At 39.7% G+C, this 23,898-nt stretch overlaps 1 protein-coding gene across 7 annotated transcripts in view; it reads right to left on the bottom strand.

The window, feature by feature from the left end:
- Positions 1-23,898, bottom strand: part of LOC124798095 (proton-coupled folate transporter-like) — a 263,038-nt gene that overhangs the window by 10,887 nt on the left and 228,253 nt on the right. For all 7 annotated transcript variants that reach the window (XM_047261343.1, XM_047261341.1, XM_047261342.1 and 4 more), the window contains exon 6: positions 1,448-1,604. In XM_047261343.1, the coding sequence (XP_047117299.1) occupies positions 1,448-1,604 (157 nt within the window). The remainder of the gene's footprint in view (positions 1-1,447; positions 1,605-23,898) is intronic.

Raw genomic sequence — 23,898 nt, 5'->3', positions numbered from 1 at the left:
TTGGGTTCCAGAGAAATGTAGGATCACATGAGGCCCTACTGACCCTATGATGTAGACAGATTTAGACTGCATAATGGCAAATGTATGTTTATAGCATTTGAAGATTTAAAGAAAGCTTTTGATAATGATAGGAATATAGTGTTTGAAATTCTGGAGGTGTCAAGGATAAAACACAAGGAGCAAAAAGTTATTTACAACTTGTGCAGAAACCAGACTATCATTATAAGACTCAAAGGACATGAAAGGAAAGCAGAGGCCAAGAATAGAATGAGACTTGGTTGTAGCTTATCACCCATATTATTCGATCTCTACAATAAGCAGGCAGTAAAGGAAAGAAATTTGAAAGGAAAATTAAAGTTAGAGAAAAGAAGTCGAGGTTTGCTCATGACTTTGTAATTATGTCATAGATGGCAATGATCATGGAAGAGCAACAGATTTGAATGTATAGTGTCTTGTAAAGAGGTTATTAGGTAAACACAAACAAAATTAAAACAAGAGTAATAAAACATAGTTAAATTATGCCAAGCAATGTTGAGCGAATTAGATTAAAAAATGAAAACTGAAAGTAGCAGATGAGTTCGGTAGGGGGGAGGGGGGGGGGGGAGGGGGGGGGGGGGGTGAAGAAGGGTTGAAGTAGAGAGGATATAAAATGCAGACTAGTTACAGCAAGAAATGCATTTCTCAGAAAGAGGAGTTTTCTAACAGAAAATATAAATGTAAATGTTACGAAGTCTTTTCTGAAATAGTTGTCTGGAGTTTAGCCTCATATGGAAGTGAAACATTGATGATAAACAGTACAGAAAAGAAGAGAATAGAAGTTTTTGAAATATGGTGCTACAGAATGTTGAAGATAAGATGGGTAAATCAAGCAACTAATGAGGAGGAGGTACTGAATCAAGATGGAGAAAAATAAGTTTCATGGCACAACTTGACTAAAAGAGAGGACACGTCCTAGGAATCAAAGAACTGCCAATTTGGTAATGGAAACAAATGTGGGAGGTAAAAATTGTAGAGGGAGACCAAGAGGTGAATACAATAAACAGGTTCAAATGGATGTAAGTTATGATAGCTATACAGAGATGAAGAGACTTGCACAGGCTAGACTAACATGTATAGCTGCATCAAAACAGTCTTTGGACTGAAGACTCCAATACAAGTCTTGATTATAGAATGTTCTCTTTTTCTCTTTCTTGTCAGAAATTTATGAAACAAAATGAATGAACGTTAATTTCATTATAAACTCCAATATGAAAAAAGTTTTCCTTTTAATTATTTGAAATATAAAGTTTACCTGAGCATGTCATTAACACCCTGGTAAAGATCTCCACTAGAGCTGAACAAAAACTGCTTCTCACACAGTTGAATTTCAGTAATTAAGTACAAAGTAAATTACACAGTTTTGAAAAGGTAACAACAATAATAATATGATAAAAGACCACATACGTACATGTAGATAGCTCCAGTTATTAGAGCAAAAATGGTACCGAGTAAGAAGAAAGCACCTGGAAATGTCTCAAGCGTTGCTATATATGTTGTACTATACAATGGTCCAAATGCAAATGTTGTAATTCCTTCACAAATACCCATCAGAGAAAATGTTCTTCCTGTAGAATGAGAAGACAAAAATATTTAAAGTATCACATTTTTAAATATGTGCATTTATAGCATACATCTCATTTGAATGAATCATTTTTATATTAATTGAATAATGCTAATGTATACAAAGTAACAATCTTTCCTGTTTGTACCAGCAAATGTAGACAAGCTCTTTCCTAACACACTGTAGTGTGATATAAATAAATGAAAATTATGAAGGTTGCCTACCCCATCTTTCAAATGTAAGGAGAGTAACTTGCCATGCACAGGAAAGAAATCCAAAAAATTGGAAATGGATACTTGAGGTGTTATACATTGTTCATGAGGGCTATTATTGGAGACTATCTTTCACTATCAGGTTGTCTGGTAAAATCTGACTCCTTTATCCTTACTTTTAATAGAATAAAACTCCCAGAGTATATCAAGGCACTTTCCTTTATTTAATTGTATGGCTCTTTGTTGTCAACCCAATGCACTGTTTTAAATTCCAGCACTTTGGATACATCGTTGTGTAGGAGAGAAGTCACTTGTTGAAAATGTGGTAAGACAGCCCATGAAGGTATCATTTGTTCATCTCCTACAAAGTTTGTAATTGCTCTGAGTACTACCCTGTCTTGTGCAGGACTGCAGCCTTATCGTGAGGCTGAAAGATCTATAAGCCCATGCAGTCCACCACATCCATTACATCTTTTATTTCAACTCTTAGAAAGCCTTTTTTGACAACTGATGCATCTGCACAAATGAGGTTACTAGCGTCAGCACTACTTCCTGCATTTGCAAGACATTTGTAAAGCTGCAGTTATTTCAGAGTCCCTTGGTCCTGTTGAGAATGTCAGTAAAACACACAGTTGCCAACAGTGCAGCAGTCCCAACACCTCTGAGGGCAGGGTCCAAGCCTTCCCAGGCTAAAAAAAGCCAACAGGAAGCTTCCACCTTGGGCAAAAATAGGTAGCAAACTATCAGACAATGTTGGTATCATTTGACCTGATGGTTCAACTGCTTCTGAGTCAATGGAATGTGAAGTCTGCCTGTGGCGACCATCTCACCCCAAAACTGAATCTCCATCTGTTGCAGGCACCCCTCCCTGGCAGTGAGTGCAACCAGCGCGGTAAATGGCACCCATACTGCATTGTAACATAATTGGTTTCAGGACTCATGCGGAGAAACTGAAACTCCTAGCACATGCATACCTCCTGCGCTTGAGTTAACAAGAAACACATTTTAAAGTTAAGGATGTCCCTGTACTATTGGGCTATCCCATCCACCACAAGGGTCACTACTGCCAATGCCAGCCAGGATCCAGCATTCTGCTGCTGCCATATGAACATAGAGAGGGGGAAGTTAGACTTCAGGTCCAACAATTTTGAATTTTACAATTATCCTTTCTCCTTGTGGGTGCTTGATTCAGCACTGCCTGAGGCTCACTACAGCGCAACTGGTCACAACCCAATCCCATATGTCATGCTTTGACATTTGCAAGCAGCATCAAAGTGAATCCTCAAATGTTTTAATATGATGTGACAAACAGCCACATTCCCCACTCATTGAGAGAGGTAATTTTGATACCTCTCCCCAAACCTGAAAAGTACCAAATGTGTCCCAGTAGATACTGGAATGTTGCCTTAACAAGCTGCATAGGGAAGACCTTGGAGCAAATGGTGAACCTTCATCCAGTCTGGGTGTTTGAGACGAGGCAACTCCTTATCCACTCCCAATGTGGATTCAAGTGATTTCAGTCCTCTTTTTGATGACCTGACCCTGCTACAGGTGGCTACCCAGCACACTTTCCTATATAGACATCACTGCACTAGTATATTCTTTGAAATCATTAAGGCATGCAACACTAATTGGAGCCTCAGTATTCTAGGGCAGTTCCACAAATTGGGCTTTTGAGGCCACCTCTCCATCTTCATATGGTCCTTCCTCTTAGCAAGTTTTTAGGTTTCAGGTTGGTGATGTGCTGTTGGATCATTTTGACCAGGAGATTGGTGTTCCTCAGAGCAGAGTTTTAAGCAATACCCTCTCTGCCGTAGCCATAAACAGTGTCATGTGTACAGTACAGAGTCCTATACAATGTTCCTTATCTGTGGATGATTTTGGAATTTTCTGTTCCTCCTCCAATATTGCAACAACAACAGCAGTTTACAGTGCAGGGCTGTAAAGACAGGTTTTTAGTTTCCTGCAGAAAAGTGTGTGTGTGATCAATTTAATCATTCTTGTCATATTTTTAATTTACCTGACATTCATATGAGGGACAGCATTCTACATTTTAAAGATCAGTGAGGTTTTTGGGCCCCATTTTTTACTTCAAACTATCATGGTTACCACACCTGAGAGACATGAAAACCAGGACCCAGAAGGTGCTGAGCATCTTAAGGTATCTTAGCCACAGGTCTCAGGGCCTGCTTCAGCTTTATGGGGCTTTTGTGTGACTGAGGGTGTACAGTGTAAAAATCAGCCAGTTCTTCTTATCTGGGGATCACTGTTGCTATCCATCATGAGGGTATTAGGCTGGCCACACTTGCTGACAGTGCCAGCCCCGTACCAAGTGTCTGTGCTGAGGCTGGGGAATGATCAGTCACCATCCTGCAGCAGTTACTCATGTTGTGTCAGGCTGTAAGTTCCTTACTGCACCGAATTCACCAGCACGCCATACTATCACTTGTACATCTCTGGAATGACTTTTCTCCAGTCATCCATGAGTAAAAAGGCCATTTGGGATCTGTATTCAGCATGTGCTAGAGTCATTTGGTGTGAAGCAATTACAACCCCAAATCCAGGGTTTTAACCACCTGCCACCCTTATTACTACAGAGGCCCACATTAATTTTAGATTTAGTGCAGTACAGGAGAGGCTGCACTTCTGCATACATTGGGGTGGCAAAAGTAATGTGATAGCATTATGCACACATACAGATGGCAGGAGTATCACGTACACAAGGGATAAAAGGGCAGTGCATTGGTGAAACTGTCATTTGTACTCAGGTGGTTCATGTGAAAAGATTTCCGACATGATTATGGCTGGACAACTGGAATTAACAGACATTGAAGGCAGAATGGTAGTTGGAACTAGATGCATGGGACATTCCTTTTCGGAAACTGTTAGGGAATGCACTGTATTGAGATAGACAGTGTCAAGAACGTGACAAGAATACAAAATTTCGGGTATTACCTCTCACTACGGACAACACAGTGGCCAATGCCCTTCATTTAATGACCGAGAGCAGCGGCATTTGCCTAGAGTTGTCACTGCTAGCAGACTAGCAATACTGCATGAAATAAATACACCTTCATCTACATAGATACTCCACAAGCCACCAAGGGTGTGTGGTGGAGGGTACCCCGTACCACTACTAGTCACTTCCTTTCCTGTTCCACTCAAAAATAGAGCTAGGGAAAAATGACTGTCTATATGCCTCCATGTGAGACCTAGTTTCTTGTCTCTTATCTTCATGGTCCTTACAAGCAATGTATGTTAGTGGCAGTAGAATCATTTGGCAGTCAGCTTCAAATACCAATTCTCTAAATTTCCTCATCTATGTTCCTCAAAAAGAATGTTGCTTTCCCTCCAGTGATTCCCATTTGAATTCCCAAAGGATCTCCATAACACTAATTAAGTCGGGTGATGCTGAGGGAATTAGATTAGGAAATGAGGCACTTAAAGTAGTAAAGGAGTTTTGCTATTTGGGGAGCAAAATAACTGATGATGGTCGAAGTAGAGAGGATATAAAATGTAGGCTGGCAATGGCAAGGAAAGCGTTTCTGAAGAAGAGAAATTTGTTAACATCCAGTATTGATTTAAGTGTCAGGAAGTCATTTCTGAAAGTATTCGTATGGAGTGTAGCCATGTATGGAAGTGAAACATGGACGATAAATAGTTTGGACAAGAAGAGAATAGAAGCTTTCGAAATGTGGTGCTACAGAAGAATGCTGAAGATTAGATGGGTAGATCACATAACTAATGAGGAAGTATTGAATAGGATCGGGGAGAAGAGAAGTTTGTGGCACAACTTGACCAGAAGAAGGGATCGGTTGGTAGGACATGTTCTGAGGCATCAAGGGATCACCAATTTAGTATTGGAGGGCAGCGTGGAGGGTAAAAATCGTAGAGGGAGACCAAGAGATGAATACACTAAGCAGATTCAGAAGGATGTAGGTTGCAGTAGGTACTGGGAGATGAAAAAGCTTGCACAGGATAGAGTAGCATGGAGAGCTGCATCAAACCAGTCTCAGGACTGAAGACCACAACAACAACAACTCCATAACACTTACATGTTGTTTGAACCTAATGGTAACATAATTAGGAATCGCTGTTTGAATTGCTTTGATGTTTTCCTTTAATCCCAAACACTCAAGCAGCACTCGAGAACAGGTCACACCAGTATCCTATATGAGGTCTCCTTTACAGATGAACCACACTTTCCTAAAATTCTACCAATAAACCAAAATCGACCATTTGCTTTCCTTACTACAGTTCTCACATGCTCGCACCATTTCATATCGCTTTTCAATGTTGTGTGACTGTGTCAAGCAGGTCACTAGTAATGCTGTATCCAAACATTAAGGATTTGTTTTTCTACTCATCTGCATTAACTTACATTTTTCTACATTTAGAGGTAGCTGCCATTCATCACACCAACTAGAAATTTTGTCTAAGTCATCTTGTATCCTCCTACAGTCACTCAGTTTTGACACCTTACCTGTACACCACAGCATCATCACACTGTTTGCCAAACCATTTATATATATGGAAAATAACAGCATTCCTATCACACTTCCCTGGGGCACTCCTGATGATCCCTTTGTCTCCAATGAAACCTCACTGATGAGGACACCATACTGGGTTCTATAACTTAAAAAGACATTGAGCCACTCACATATCTGTGAAGCTATTCCATATGCTTTTACTTTTGTTAATAGCCTGCAAAGGGGCACCGTGTCAGGTACTTTCTGGAAATCTAGAAGTATGTAGTCTGCCTGTTGCCCTTCATCCATAGTTTGCAGTGTACCACGTGAGAAAAGGGAGAGCTGAGTTTTGCACAAGTGATGTTTTCTAAAACCAGGCTAATTCATGGACATATGCTTCTCGCTCTCAAGAAAATTTGTTGTGTGCAAACTGAGAATATGTTCAAGGATTCTACAGCAAACTGAAGTTAGGAATGTAAGTCTAATTTTGTGGGACCTCAGAAAACAATGTGGGACATATGACAAACTTACCCATTAGGATAGTGTGGCAAAATTTGACATTACTGGGCTATGCCAGTAGATAACTGATGTGAGTGCCTTTGCTAACAGCATGACATTGCCTACAGTGCCTCTCCTGGGATTGTGATCATAGGAGTTGGATCCTAGATGACTGGAAAACTGTGGCCGGGTCAGATGAGTCCTGGTTTCAACTGGTAAGAGCTGATGGTAGGGTTCAAGTGTGGTGCAGACCTCGTGAAGCTGTGGACCCACGTTGTCAACAAGGCACTGTGCAAGCTGGTGGTGGTTCGATAATGGTGTGGAGTGTGTTTACATGGAATGGACTGGAACCTCTGGTCCAACTGAAACAATCATTGACTGGAAATGGTAATGTTCAGTTAGTTGGAGATCATTTGCAGCCAATCAAGGACTTCATGTTCCCATCAATGATGGACTTTTTATGAATGATAATACACTATGTCACAGGGCCACAGTTGCTTGTGACTGGTTTGATGAACATTCTGAACAATTTGAGTAAATGTTTTGGCCACACAGATCACCAAACATTAGTCCCATTGAACATTTATGGGACGTAATTGAGAGGTCAGTTCATGCACAAAATCCTGTGCTGGCACAACTTTTGCTATAGAGGTATTGTAGCTCAGTATTTCTGCAGAGGGCTTCCAATTACTTGTTGAGTTCATGCCACATCAAGTTTTAGCACTATCATGGGCAAAAGGAGGCCCCACATGATATTAGGAGGTATCCCATGACTTTTGTAACATCAGTGCATGTATTTAATACACTATTTTATTACATTTTAACTGAGCACAGCAAGCCTGTTGCTGTATTTATGGATGATTCTAAAGAAGGGGACTCCAGTGGTTGAACTGTTGTTTTCCCTAATTGTGTCCTCAATGTTAAACTGTCTCAAGACATTACTGTCTTTGACATGGAGTTATACATGATCTTCCAGGAACTGGAGCCGATGAGATGTGTTTCGAGTGCTATATTCCTTGTCTGCTCTGACACCCTGAGTGCCCTTCACTCTCTACAATGCTTGTACCAAGATGGGTACAAGGGTATATTGGTGTTCTGGAAAAGAAAGGTGGATGTAGAAGCTAGGAAGCCATGTCGTGATCCTCAGATACTTCTATGTGCTATCCCCCTACATGCTCTCATCTCACTGTTGAGGTACAGACACATGTATTGATGGGAAGATAAGTGGCTGGTAGTGACAGACAACTAGTTGCATCTAGTAAAGTCTACAATGTGGCTGTGGTGCACCTCCTTTCAATCCTGCAGATGGGATGAGGTCCTCCTTATTCATCTTCACACAGACTACAGCCCTATGATGCATGGCTTTTTGCTTCAGCAAGAGAATTCTCCAAGGCTTGGTGCCTGTTGCATACAGGTCATTGTGCACCACATTTTACAAGGTCACATTTATTTTCAGACCAAAGGGTGGCAACTCATTTGTCAATTGATTTGCCCTCCACTTTAATTGACAATCAATTAACTGTGTTACAACTTTGAAAATTTTGTGAATTGTCCAACTTGTTCCCAAAAATTTTAGGGGGGCATTTTTAATGTGTTATTTCAGGGGCTATCTCATCCATGTCTTTGTGACCAGCCAGCCACATATCCTTGTCATCTTATTTTGGTTTTCCTCATGTTTTACTTAGATTTACTAAACAGTTTTAGAACATCTGAAAATTTTTAATGTCCCCTTCCATGATGTGAGCTAATGTGAGTGTATGGGTGATCATGTGTGAGATACGAGGACAGTTAGTGCATTTTTATCTCTGATTGCTTTTTATCACTTTTCATGCATTTTTTCCATTTTAACCACATTTGTTTCTGCTAATGTCATATGGGTGCTGATAACCTCATCATAGGGCGTAACATGTAACAATATTATGATAGTTACATACCACATTTTTCAAATGTAAAGAGAGTGAATTGTCATACACATGAAGGAAATTAAAAAATTTGAAACAGATATCGGAGGTGCCCTGAAGTGTTTTTGAGAGCTAGTATTGGACACTATCCTCCACCATAGGGCCATAAATGGTGAAAATGTTCAGAAACCCTTTTCATGCAGGTGATTTAGAGTCAATAATTATATAAAAATGTAGATATTCAGGTAAGCAGCCTTCTTATTCATTCTACCTACATATATGTCTATATGCATCATCTGCAAATTTCTTTAAAGTGCATGGCAGAGGTTGCTTCCTATTGCACCAGTTATTAGGACTTCTTTCCATTCCATTCATGATTGGAGTGTGAGAAGAACATTTAATCCACTGTAATTACTTTAATATTGTCCTCATTACACCTACAGGAATGATATGTATGAATTTGTTGTATACTGCTAGATTCATTACTTGAAGCTGGTCCTTGAAACTCTGTAACTAGCCTCTATAAGGGAAGTTTGCATCTATCTTCAGGGTAAAACAAACCTTTGTATGTGTCAGTATCCCTGGTTAGTTCTATTTGGTATGGTCCCAAACATTTCAGGAGTATTCTAGGATGGGTCACATGAGTGTTTGGCAAGCAATCTCCTTTGTAGACTGATTGTATTTCCTTCGTATTCTACCAATGCCCTAAAGTCTACCACCTGCTTTACCTATAAGTGAGCATATTGATCATTTCATTTCATATCCCTACAAACTGTTACACTCAGATATTTGTATGAGTTGGCTGATTCCATCTATGATTCATTGATGTTTTAGTTACAGGATACTGTGCTGTTTTTAAATTTTGCATCAGTCATTCATATCAACAGTTGGAACGAGATGTTGGCTATTTCAGGATTTCTGAATCATTGTGTAGCTTTGAATTTTATTAGCAATGTTGGGAGAATAATAGTGTCCTCAGCACATTGAGTATAGAGGAGAAATATCATGATATCACATATGATGGCTCTATGGAGAAATAGGTAGCAAACTTAAAGTAAAAATTAAATCAGGTTAGTTTCAAACAATACGAGAGTGACAAATACACAGAAAGCAACTGTCAATGTTTAAGCAATGTTTAAGGGGATTGTATTTGTAAATTGTAACATGTTCAAAAATTTTACTCTGTGTTTTGTTGTACTAACAATTATTACATCTGCCTCCTTAGCTAACTGGTCAGTGGATCTGACTGCCGTGCAGCAGGCCTGGGTTCAATTCCTGGTAGGTGGAGATTATCTCTGCTTGGGGACTATGTGTTGTTTTGTCGTCCTCATCATTTCATCATAATCAACACGCAAGTCACCCAATGAGGTATCAACTGAAAAGACATGCAACTTGGCAGCTGAACTTCTGCAGGTGGAGGCTGCGACCCTCAATGCCATATGGTCATTTCATTTCATTTCAACAAATATTATGAATAGTATATATTTAAGTTCACCCAATGATACAAGAATGAGGAGGAAACAGTGGGTCAGAGAGATGCCAGTGCTTAATAGCCTCCAAAGGGCTCGTATACTTTGTGAGTATGTGTCACGGTGAGCAAGGAGCTTCAAACTGGCTGTTATTTTTCTTCTTTTCTTGAATCACAATCAACTTCTACTTTGTTTATTATGAAGGCTCTCTAGCTAGTTTATTCATGAACTGTGACCATGTAATCTGCATTAGACTAAACAAAATTAGTTTATTATGACATGAATATAGATGTGGAATCTGGAAGTCCAGTAAATTTTTTGTATTTAGAGAAAATAGCTGAGTTTTTCCTACTTTGTGTGTAAATGTAGAGAATCAGTGTTACTGCATATTTCTATTTTGTGGTATAGAAACTGAATACTATCTTGAAATGCAACATTGTGTTGCTGGTGTTTAGTAAAATCTGTGTTGAAAATAGATACTGTAGCATCTGCTATGTGTGTTGAGTCATCAATCAAGACTAGTGACAACTAGTGATGTGATGTGTATCTGGTGTGGTAGTGTCGTTTGTGCACAGTATCAAGTGATCACAGATGTCAAACAACTTCTGTGTAGCTGTGCCTTCTGATTTCTATGTGTTAATTATTCCTTGGTATATGTCTTGTATGTTCCATGCTTTTAGTTCCATATTGTCTGACACTCTGGGCTAACAGTAGTAACTAGTTCTGTTCATTCAAATCATTCTTATGCTCAGGAACATTTTTGCTACTGGCTGAACATTCAAGAGACAATCCATTGTCACCTGTAACAATGTGTTTATGTGCTAGTAAGCAACCAGCAGCTTATCAGTAAAGATTTGTCAATCCAGCTCAGGTTCTGTCTTAGACAGAACACTTATTCAAATGTGGTCAGTCAAATTATGCTGTATTCAACAAGTGTTGACCCCAATGTGATCTGAGCCAATGAATAGAAAGCTAAAATCCTGCTGGATTTATCGCTTGGAAAGATGTTTGTGGAACCAATGGTGTCCAGGTTAGCAGTCTGTTTAAATTCCTTCTGGCCTAACAATCCTGTGGTGTGGTTTGAGCAGGTGAAAAGAGGCTTTCGCTGCACAGGAATCACAGCTGATTCCATGAAATTCACTCTCATTGTGAACCAGCTTGACCACTGTTTCATCACAGAGGTTCAAGATGTAATTATTGTGCCATCACAGAAAAACTTATAATAGAAACTTTCAATCGGATATTTACAGCATCTCAAGAGGATTGTATACAGCAGATAGTGATCCAGGAATACATAAATAATCACAAGCTGTCACATTATTTGTGTTATTTGTGGAGCAAGGTGGATACAATTACTGTCCCCGACAAGTTGCTATGCACCTTGTGAAGCAGTTGACTACCACTGCAGGTCAAAGCAGTCATGGTGTCACAGATGCGTATGTTGTTGGACCATGTGGCAGAACTCACAGATCAGATCCAAGAGGCCATTGCACCTGCTGAGGTCAGTGCAATGATGCTGCTGAGATGGCATTACTGGAGGAAATCCCGGAGCCATTCATTGTCCAATATGGCATTATCTGACATTGACCAACCCATGTGCTGATACCACCATAAGTTTGGCGAGCAGGTCTGGAAGTATGCAGCCCCTTTCTCACACCCAAATTGCAGTGGAAGTCAGTTTATGGTGCAATTGGCTGCCCCATGAAGTCGTGATGCCTGTTTATCAGTGATGGATGAGATGGTCAATAATACCTAATAGATACCAGTTCAGACTTGTACATCAGTGTACTGTTACAGACCACTAACTTCATTCTGTTTGTCCACTGCTAATAACCCATCCATCTCCACCTATGGAAGTGAATTTGAGATGACAGCAACAGTTCACCTGGGATTTCAACATCACATATGTTATGGAAGCCATCATAGCAGCTGATATCTTGGCACATTGCTGCCTCATGCCAGATATGTCCTATGCTCAGCTGGTTCATGGTGTTACTGTTCTGATGGCTGCAAGATTCCACCAAGATGCAATTGTGCACAGAACTAAGCTGACTCAGGTATCAGACACAGAGTATTCTTCTTTATTAAGTCAATTTCCTTTGTTGACTATACCTCCAGTGCACCTACACAAGTGCCTCACAATACAGTGCATCATGTAAGGACTACCAATAGTCCATCAGTATCTTGCAGGTCTAGGTACTTGTCACATAATCATCTGGCCATTGCCAAGGCAGAATGTGACACATTGCTTAAGGAAGGAATAATTCAACTGTCAGGTAGCTGTGCTAGTCCATTCTACATCTTGTTCCAAAGAAAGGAGGAGCAAGATGCCCATGTGGTGATTATTGCACACTCAGTTCCAAAATAGTGCACAATCGCTACCTTGTACCATTGTTGTATGACTACAATTAACAATTATGCATTACATAGAGTGATGATATTTAGTGTTTTGCTCTGCTCTAAAGCTCATACACAGATTCCTGTGATGAAGGAAGAGATTTAGAAGACAGCAGTTATTACTTCTTAAGAGCAAATTCATGGCTTTCGGCAGAGATGTATGGACTCTGTCCTGCAAGGCCTGCCATTTTTCATCATATCGATGATATACTCATGTGCTCAGCCACCGAAGACCAACAACACAGGCACCTTAAAGAGTTACTAAAACGTTTTGAACAGTATGGTGTGGTGTTTAACATGGCCAAGTGGGTTTTTGGACAACCTGAATTTATTTTCATAGGCCACTGGATATCACCTGCAGGCTCCCTACCATTGACAGAGATGGTCGAAGCTATTCTGCAAGTGACAAGTATGACTACAATTAAGGAATTGTGTTGCTTCCTAGGAATGGTAAACTTTCATCACTACCATCTACTGCATGTCACAGAACTGCAAAACTACTACTCTATGCAGTAACTTACTGGCTGAAAGGTCCAATGCAGTACCCCACTGTAGTGGTTGGAGGCAATGTACCCTACACTGCCACTGAGGCTGCAAACCAAGAAATGGTGGATGAAGCACTCCTGGCACATCCCAAGCTTCACTCACCTTTAGTGTTGGTAGTAGATGCAAGTCAAACAGCTGCCAGTGTGGCATTGAAGCAAATGTCAGATGGATCATGGCAACGGATCCCGCACAGTGGAACCTTGCATAGTGAGCATGACTCATTCCAGAATCTTACTCATAGTGCAAAACACTTGTTAAGTGAAACAGTTTATCCATACAAATTAATGTAATACATGATAATGCATTACATGCAGAAAAGTACTGAAAGTTTTATCTTATTCATGACATTTATTCAACAAAAATTATACATGCAGTTATGTACTTTATTATTCAAAATACATAACTAATTCAATTTAGTAGGCAGCTGTCTATAGTAATTTATTTCTGCCAATGCTTCGTCACTTGGCAAAAATGTGACACAGCATTATCGTCAAATAAATCTGTAGCACACATAGCCACCATTTTACTGGAGTGACAATTTTCAGTGTGCATTGCAACTAGTTCCCATGCTTTCAGCATTTCTCTTATGGCGCCAGAAAATTGCTATTACTGCCTCCTCCCCTCCTTCTCCTCCACCTCCTCCTACTCCTCTGAACAACTGCTCTCCACAGCTTTCTGCTGTGAAACACATTACAACTCCATAAGCTCTTTAGAGGTCATTTCTTGGCTGTGATCTTCCACAAGCTAATTGACATCATTGTTATCCACATCTAATCCCATGCTCTTGGCCAAAGATGCAGCCTCATTGACTGCAGGCTCAACAGGTACTGACTCAAATGCCTCAGAGTAACATTCAACAGTGCACTACAGCCAAAGCCTGTACCAAGGAGAAGTGAGAGTTCTCTTGCTAACCCCTTCCCATGTCTTTTCAAAGATAATTATGCAGGCAATGACGGTGAAGTGATATTTCCAAAACTCTCTGAGAGTGAGATTGGTAGCTTCAGTCAACTCAAAGCAATGCTCAAAGAGTGCTTTGGTGTAGAGCTTCTTAAAGTTAGAAATAATCTGCTGGTCCATAGGCTGGAGTAACAGAGTGGTGTTGGGAGGCAGAAATTGGATCTTGATGAATTGAAATTCTTCAAGGAGGTGTTCTTGTAGGCCTGGAGAATGGTCAGGGATGTTGTAAATAACAAGCAAGACATAGAGTGGCAGCTTCATCTCAAGTAAATATTTTTTCACTGAAGAACCAAACACTTCATTGATCTAATCACAACAAAGATCACATCTCACCATGCCTCATTGTTGGACCTCCATATCACATTTAATCTGCTGTTCTGGACTTTACACTTCTTGAAGGCTCATGGCATTTCTGAATGGTACACAAGCAACAGTTTCATTTTTAAATCGGCACTTGCATTGGCACAGAATAGCAGTGTGATACAGTCTTTCATTTGCTTGTGACCGTGCAATGTGTTCTCCTCTGCTATTATAAAGGTAAGCTTCAGCATCTTTTTCCAGACTAGACTTGTCTCATCACAATTAAGACCTGCTCTGACAGATAATCCCCAGAATCTATCAGCATCTTGAAGTTACTGATGAAGTTCTCTGCTGCCTTTCTGCCAGAGCTGACTGCTTCACCATGCCTCACAATGCTGTGGATCCTGGTTCTTCTCTTAAACTCCTCAAACCACGCATTGCTTCCCCCAAACACTTCTTCAGCCACTGATGATCCTGACATCTTCTTAACAAGGTCAGCAAAAATCATTCTCACCTTCTCACAAATGATGTTCTTGTTAATAGTATCACCTTGCAATTGCTTATCATTTATCCACATAAGAAGCAACCTCCCAACATCATCCAGAATATGAAACCATTGTTTAGATACTCTTGTCCCTCCCTTTGAAACATCTATTTCCTTAATTTTGTCCTTGTTCTTGAGCATAGGGCAAATAGTTGATGTAGACCAATTGTATGTGTGTGCTAAATCAGCAATACTCACATCACATTTGCATTTTTCATTGATTTTATGTTTCAGTCCTAAGGTCATTTTCTTTCTCTTATGGTCATCTTCTTGTGGCTTTATCTTTGGGGACATTTTTATGAAGGTTACTAAAATTTGCACACAAAAAAATACTGTGTGAACATGAGTTTAGAAAAATATGTTCTCACAAGCTGCACTAAGATGGTAGCATAAAGAGTGCTAAACCCAGACTGCAGTACATACTCAACACATTATTCATATGCTGCTATTGACAGTCAAAAGTGTTCATATTGTTGAATGTTTCTCCCGCCGCATGCGAACAGCTGGTGACATCACACTAAATCATTGTCACTCATTATGTGAAACATCATTCATTAAGTGAGTAATTTTTTTACAATTTTTTTTGCTCATTATGACTATTGCACATTATGAGAGGTGCTCATTAAATGAGGTTCCATTGTACTTCTCACAATAATTGTCACCACTGCAACAGAAGTGGAACATATATGACTGTGATCTCCAGGGCATGCATGAGGTGCTAATATACTTCTGGCCACAGATCAAGGCAAGAGAGTTTATATGATCTACGTCAATCACAAGCCATAGATCTATGCTTTTGAGCAAAACAGTAACAACTGCTTGCCTCAGTTTTACAGTCATCTTGAGTTCATAAACAAATATAGGATGGACATCAAACAGGCAATGTGTTGGCTGGCAATCTTTTGTGTGTCAACAGTGTGGCAAAAACTATAGATTTTTTGGAATTAGCCAGAGCCCAGCAGGAGGATCAAGAACTCAAGACTTTCATCAATGACACCACTTCATGGTTGAAGTTAAAATGTGTTGATGTTCTTGGCAATGATGTATAATTCTACTGTGATGTTTCTTACTGACTATGTTTTGGCCACAAGTTTTTGACAAATTTTACAACCTGCACCAACATGGAGCTCATCCAACTTCCTGTCTGCCTTTGCAGCACTTTGTATGGCCTGGGATGGAGAAAGACTTCCAGGAGTGGACATGAACTTGTCCACAGTGTCAGAATTGTAAAGTTATCTGCCATTTGCATGTACGAGCTGGTGATATCCCAGAAACAACAACACATTTTGCATACGTTCACCTAGATGTTATAGGTCTGCTTCCTCCCATCAGACAGTGAGCAGTATTTGCTCACCATGATAGATCACTTCACATCATGGTTGAAAGCCGTGCCAGTGGACATCACCACATGTCCTTAGCCTCAGCATTCACTTCAGTGTGACTTGCAAGATTTGGCTGCCCATTGCACTTAACTATTGACCATGGCCAACAGTCTGAATCATATCTGTCTGCACAGCTGGCAAGGTTCTGTGGGTATGTGCATCAGATGACAACCAGCTACCACCCCATCAACAAGGGCATAATCGAGTACTGGCACCATTCTCTGAAGGCAGTACTCACATGACATGGAACTGCCTGGACATCTGCACTTCTGATACTTTTTCTGGGACTATGAACCACTTACAAACCAGACAACAGCTCCTCATGTACAGAACTGGTCTATTGTGAAACATTGCATCTCCGTGGAGAATTTGTCAATGCCAGTTCTCTGCACGCAATGATGTAAAACCAGTAGATTTTCTGTGTCATTTATGAGACCACATCACTCAGCTCCAACCACGCAGGGCCAGCAGGCAGTTACATGCACTGTGATTCAGACAGCTGCTCACACATAATGCTCTGAATGGACAATGTAAAGCTTCCCTTGGAAGTCTCTTATACTGGCTCATATCACATCTTAAGAAGAGGTACACAGACATTGGATGTTGCTGTAAGTAAGAACTCCACAACTATGTCAATAGACTGTGTAGAACATTTTCCATGAGGCAGCACCAACCATTGCAGGCTCAAGACCACAGCATCATCCAGAACCAACTCCAGCGTCTCCACTGGAGCTGCATTGGCCAGCTGCTAGGAGCAACAAAAGACCCACAACACATGGCCTGGCTGACATGTGTATTTTCTAACCCATGTCTGAAATGATTTTATGCTTCCAAGAAGAAGGCTGATGTAGCATCTACTACATGTGTCATGGCCATCAATCAAGATTTGCACCAACCAGTGATGTTATGTGTATCCAGTGTGGTAGTTTCTTCCGTGCATGGTATCAAGTCATTGCTGATGTCAAACAGCTTCTGTGTTAGCCATCAGGGGTGCAGTGTTTTCTATATGTGATTGTGATTTCTACATGTTATTTATTCTTTGGTATGTTAATTTTATGTGTTTTGTATGTTCAATGCATGCTTTTAGTTTTGTTCTGTACTGTCTGTCATTCTGGGTTATGTTAGTAACTATTTGTGTTCATTCAAATCATCTTTACACTCAGCAATGGTTTTGCTGTCAGTTGAGCATTCCTGATAATTTGTTGCTGCCTGTAATGATCTATTAATGAATTAGTAAGCAACCAGTTATTTATCAATAAACATTTGTCAGTCCAACTCAATTTCTGTCACAGACTGAATGTGTATTCAAAGACTAGTCAGCCAAATTATGCTATACCTGACAATAGGTTAAGATAAGTTGCCCCAGTTAGAAAGAATGAAAGTTTATAATGATAAGTTTTGCTGAAGTTGGAAGGGATAGTATTTGATTATGTAGGAAATGGAGAAAGTGTTATGAATTTTGATGAATCATGGCAAGAGAATTTTGTATTAACATGAGATGTGTTTAGAAGACCAGAGTTCAGTTAGGGTTCTTGCCAGTGGGTAGTCAAAAATAATGAGATTGTGACTTTGTATTAACATAAAAGTAAAATCATATAAAAATTTCAGCTCAGTAAAAGTAATTTTTTTGGTATGTAATTAGTTACATGCTTCAAAGACAATAGTAGAAAAGAGTAACTAATGTAAAATCTGTGAATACACTGGTCTGCGTATCAAAAATTTATTTATGAGGTCACAGGTTTCTTAGGGGATCTTTTATATTCAATACATTTTGAATTCAAAAATGTAACTCACTTTGCTCAATCAGGTCATGTTTCTTTGCTACCTCAATATTTAGTTAGTAGCCTGTTGGGTATAAAATCCAGTCAAGTATTTGAATTATTTCTATGTCATACAGCTACATCAACTATATGAAATTCAAATAAATGTACTTAATAATGAGGAAACAGTACTGTGTTTTGTTTAAGGTCTTGAAACAATTAGAGGTACAGTCATAGCCGACATCTCTGTATAAACAGATGGAGTTGGAACTCTGTAGGAGAGAGAGGTGGGGTTGAGATGATCTGGCTTCTAGCTTGTAACACCCTGCAGGCTAGTATGACCTGAGGTCTCCGAGTGAAAGCAACATTGTTAAGAAATGAATAGAAAGTGAAAGAATCACCCTAACCAATTTTTCTACATTTATGGTAAAGTCATCATGCCAAATAGGTAGTTAAAAATTAGTCCTTTTTTTGTACAAAATGTGTCATGCATACTTTGAAGTTGAAGGAAGAAGGAAGAAAAGATAGGTTTAACATCCTATTAACATCAGGGTCAGTAGAGACAGATTGTGTCAAGGATACAGAAAGAAATTGCCTGTGCCCTTTCAAGGGAACCATCCTGCCATTTGCATAGAGCAATTTAGGGAAATCATGGAAGATCTAAATATGGATGGCTGAATGTGGGTTTGAACCATCATCCTCCTGAATGCAAGTCCAGTGTGCTAACCATTGTACTTGGTACTTTGAAATTAAAATTGGTGATGAGAATAAGCCCTTTGCACCACATGTAAGCTGCAAAATGTATTGAAAGTTTGTGGTGCTGGAGCAAAAAGCAACAGATGTGGCCCAATTTTGGTGTACCTGTGATTTAGAGGGAAGGAAATCGTACTGCTGAGTGTTATTTCTGCATGACAAATTTACAGGGTAAGTTAATGACTGATTCTCATGAACTTAATTTGTCTCTTTAAGAGAGCTGTTTAAATTACTTAAAATAAGTATCTTATCTGAATTAACTTAATGAATATATCTCCTTTTACTTTTAGAAATAAACCAAAAGAACAAAGAGAGCATAAAATATCCAGACTTGCTGTCATAGTACCAGTGCCTCATGAATCAGGATTTCTGATTCCAGCATCCCCTGATAACCAGAGTGACTTTTCTGACCCTGATGATGAAATGCATGAAGAGGATATTGGGGATATTGGTGATTCATATGGAACCCCCTAAGATTCATGCCAGCCCAAAACCCCTAATCCAAGCTCAACTACATTATTTGACATGATATTTGTGCTTATACAAAAAATCTGCCCAGAAACTAGGGTCATGTCTTCATGAAAGTAGACTGTTAGCTCCTGCAACAGCCTTCTGTTGGTGCTGTAGTCACGAAGATGAGTTTCAACAGTATTTCAGAAAGGATGAAGAAGCTTCTCTGGTTCACTGTAATGACACTGGTGGTTTCATTGAAGCTTTGGGTATAATATATATCTCTACTGAATGGTGTTTTTTTTTTTTATAGAGTCCTCAAGTAGAAGTTTGAAAGTTGTAGTATTCCACATTCTTAATGTGATTGCTTCTGCTCCAGTGGATCATTCAGAACTAATGAGTGAAACCCACAGTAATGTGGAGTGTTTGTTAACTGCTCTGAAATATGAACATCACAATGGAAGATATGTGGAGACTTCGCAAAAGGTATATTTTTGAGCTTAATGCACATTATACTTAATAACGTTAAATTTGTAAGTATGATATATGATGCCCAGGTACACATTAATACTATTTGTTACAGGTGGTGACCATAACTCTGAGTCTACTCTGTGGCTACACCAAATATCCATACTTTCTATGCCAGTCAGAGAGTCAGGCAGGTAAGAAGCACTATATACAACACATCTGGAAAACATGACCTTCCCCAACATCAGATCGCACAACGTTAAGTCACAAGCACTTGTCGATACTCAGAAAATTCTAGTACCAGTGCTAGACATTAAACTTGGTTTGATGATATCCTTTATAAAGATAGTGGACAAAGAAAGTAGAGCTTTACTTTCTTAAAGCAGAAGATAATTTCCACATGTCAGTGAGGCTGAACCTAATGCAGGAATTTTTGATGGCCCTCAGGTTAGGGAGCCTGTAAAAAATACAAAGTTCAGTCAAACTATGGAAGATACAGAGAGGAGTGCCTAGTTGGCATTGATTCAATAATAAAAAACTTTCTTGGCAACTATAGGACACTGGGTATGAAACTGCTGTCAAGGGGCTCCTGGTTCTTGGTGTTTGTATGTCAATAAAGATGCACTTTCTCAGTTCACATTTAGATTACTTCCCTGAAAACTGTGGAGACTATAGTGAGGAGCATGGTGAGCATTTTCATAGAGATGATAGTGTGGTGGTGGAGAGGTATCAGCATCACTAGGATGTGAAGATGTCTGCAAACTATTGTTGGTGCCTCAAGAGAGATATTCCACATGCAAAACATATATGAACGTCCTTGAAAAGAGCCTTTCTTCCATAAAATGATGTTAATGTATGATCTTATAGACATAATTTAGACTTCATTCAAATACAAGACTGTTTTCAAATAATAATCAGGTTATACAGGGTGTTTCAGAAGTGATGGCCAATAATTCACACATGGAAAATACAGGCCAAAAGTATCTAAAAAGCTCCAATAAACACGGGTCCAGAAATCAACCATTGTCAAGATACAACATATTTTCTGTTGCAGTTCATCAGTGTCTAGGAATACATGGTATTTCTAAACATTAAAGTAGGTGTGCAAAATGTTGTCGCCGGCCGAAGTGGCCGTGCGGCTAAAGGCGCTGCAGTCTGGAACCGCAAGACCGCTACGGTCGCAGGTTCGAATCCTGCCTCGGGCATGGATGTTTGTGATGTCCTTAGGTTAGTTAGGTTTAACTAGTTCTAAGTTCTAGGGGACTAATGACCTCAGCAGTTGAGTCCCATAGTGCTCAGACCCATTTGAACCAAAATGTTGTCCATGCACCTGAATGCAACATTGAATTTGTCTCTGAAATGAGTTGTGAATCCCCTCAAGCAGTCCTGGGGAATTCTGTAAATGCTATAGAGGTGCTTCAATCCACAACCATAATTCCTGAAGAGAACCAACATCATTAGTATAGACAAGGCTAATGACATGACACCACACACAGAAATCCATTGGATTTAAATCTGGAGGCCTTGGAGGCCATGGCACAGGCCCTCCTCTATCTATCCACTGTCGACCATATGTCCCAGTTAGAAGCCACTGCACTCATAACTGAAAATGTGCTGGAGCACCATCATGCATGTACCACATGTTCAGGCAATGGTTCAGTGGGACATCATAATATACATTTGGAAGTGCAGAAACTGCTTGTACTGCTGTCCAGTTAGCCTGTGTGGCAGTAACTGTGGTCCAATTATGTGGCCTCCAAGCTGTCCTGCCCAGACATTCAACAAATAATGCTGCTGATGCCTTGATATGTGTGTTGCATCAGGATTGGCATTGGCCCAAATGTGATAGGAAAGTAGCTGCACATGTGTAAAGAAACAGATAGTCGGTCCCAAACCTTGAGATACCAACATAAATGTGACAGTATCCAGAGGCATTTACAGTTGGTTCCCAACTCAATTAATGCAATACCTTGGCAGTGGTTGATTTGTGGACCAATGTTTGTTGGAGCTTTTTAGCTACTTTTGGCCTGTACGTTCTATCCTATCCCTCTCTCTCTCTCTCTCTCTCTCTCTCTCTCTTATATTAAGAATCAGCATAAAAAACCTTGACCACAAAAATGATGGAGATCAATGATATATGAGGTATAATCTAGAAGAGTTAAGATAACAGGTCACAAGCAAGAGAATAAAGATGAAAATAATTTAAAAAGAGAAAGACTGCAATATGTTCTCTGCACACTTCATAGCCATTTGAGGTAAAAACAAAAGGCCCCAGTAAAAAGACAATTGAATAAATATGCAAAGCAACATTGAATGTAAACAATAACATGTCAAAAAGAGAAAAAAATAATAGATGGACCAAGGAAGTGAAATGACTGTAATGGAAAGTAGTAACCATTTATTGCGACGTGATTTGGAGGACATGGTGTGTTTGTAGGATTAAGAAAGGGAAATTAAAGCTTAACATCTCATTGGCAATGAGTTTGTTAAAGACAGAGCATGAGCTTGGATTATGAAAGGATGGGGAACAAATCAGCTGTGCCCTATTTAAAGGAACCATCCTGGCATTTGAATGGAACAATTTAGGGAAATTGTGGAAAACCTAAGTGCGGATGGATGGACATAGATTTGATTCCCAATACTCCTGAATGTGAGTCCAGTGTGCTGAACACTGCACCACCTCACTAGGAGTGTGATTTTAGCGATTAGTAATGTGATAATTTCTTTTCAGAATGTTTAGTCTTATGAATAAATTTCCTATGTCAGAAATATAATGTAACTGAATAGATGAAAAAATCTGCTCATACATATAAAGGTATTTAAAATTTACTATCTTTCTGCACTGGTGTAAGCTGTCACCAGTGCTTCGGTCAGCAATGATGAAGCAAAGATCAATTACTAAGTGCTGGACCAAACACGCTTATCATGAGAGAGGCCAGAGACACACTCACAAGCAACATGCCACTAATGCCCTCTCAACAGCATGTATTTAGGCTGCCACCGCTGACCAGAAGGAGTCACTCAATCGTCCAGTTTGGCATCTGTCAGTTTACTCACAGAGTGGGTTTAGTTCATCACAGGATACGACAGTACAAAGTGACCAGATTACTGTCTGTAGTGGGACTAGTTTACCTACACCAGACCACTCAGTCACTTTGCTTAATGTGTCATGTATGAACAGTCAGGCTCACCACGCATTTCTAAATCTAGCAAGCAGCTCATGGCTTACAATGGACAGGAAGTTCCAGTGCTTGGACAGTGTTGTTTGCCTGCGACTTACAAATCTGACACTAGGACAGTGAATTTTACTGTGTTGAAATCAAGAGACAGTGAGAACATATTCGGTTTAGATGCCTCTGATTTGTCTGGACTTAGCATCCAAGACAATGTACCTTCATTGTCTGCTTTTGCACCAAACAACAGTGCAGGTAGCTTGCTTAAAGAATTTTCTGAACTATTTTTAGAAGGTATGTGAAAGCTTATAACTTTGTAGTGCATGTTACATTGAAAGACAATGTGCAGCTTAAGTTTTTCTGGGCCCATTCCATTCCAATTGCTTTAAAAGACAAAGTAGCCAGGGAATTGAAAGAACTGTAAGATAATGGTGTAATTGCTCTCATTCAAGCTAGTCAATGGGCAAGTCATCTTGTTTTGTTGTTTATGCCTTCTGGTAAATTTTGAATTTGTGTTGATTTCAAGTCTACAGTCAATCCACAGACAGTAGCTGTCACTTATCCATTACCTCACCCTGAGGAACTCATGGACAGGCTTGGTGCAAGACATTACTTTTCTAAGACAAATTTACATGATGCCTGCTTGCAAATTCCATTGGATGAAGTGTTACAGAAAGTGTTTGTTGTAAACACACACTTAGGACTGTTCTACTATTTGCATTTGCTCTTCATCAGTGCTTCTGCACCCACTGTTTTTCAATGTTACTGTGTACAACTGACTGCAAAATTGCCATTTTGTTCAAACTACCTTGACAATATTGTCATCTCAGGCTGTAAACCGGAGGAACACATTGCCAATTTGTTTTGTACTCTCTTTCGAGTGTTGTCAGAAGAAGGACTCAAGTGTCATCTCGAAAAGTGTGACTTTTTTCAAACTGAACTATGGTACTTAGGTCATGTGATAAACAGTCAGGTTGTGCACCCCCACCAGTCTCATCTGCTTGCAACCAGTGACCTTC

This window comes from Schistocerca piceifrons, chromosome 5 (genome assembly GCF_021461385.2).
Source record: "Schistocerca piceifrons isolate TAMUIC-IGC-003096 chromosome 5, iqSchPice1.1, whole genome shotgun sequence".
In the NCBI taxonomy this organism is placed as follows: Eukaryota; Metazoa; Arthropoda; class Insecta; order Orthoptera; family Acrididae; genus Schistocerca; species Schistocerca piceifrons.
Note: the sequence above shows the minus strand (reverse complement) of the source record. Positions and strands in the feature narration are given on the sequence as shown.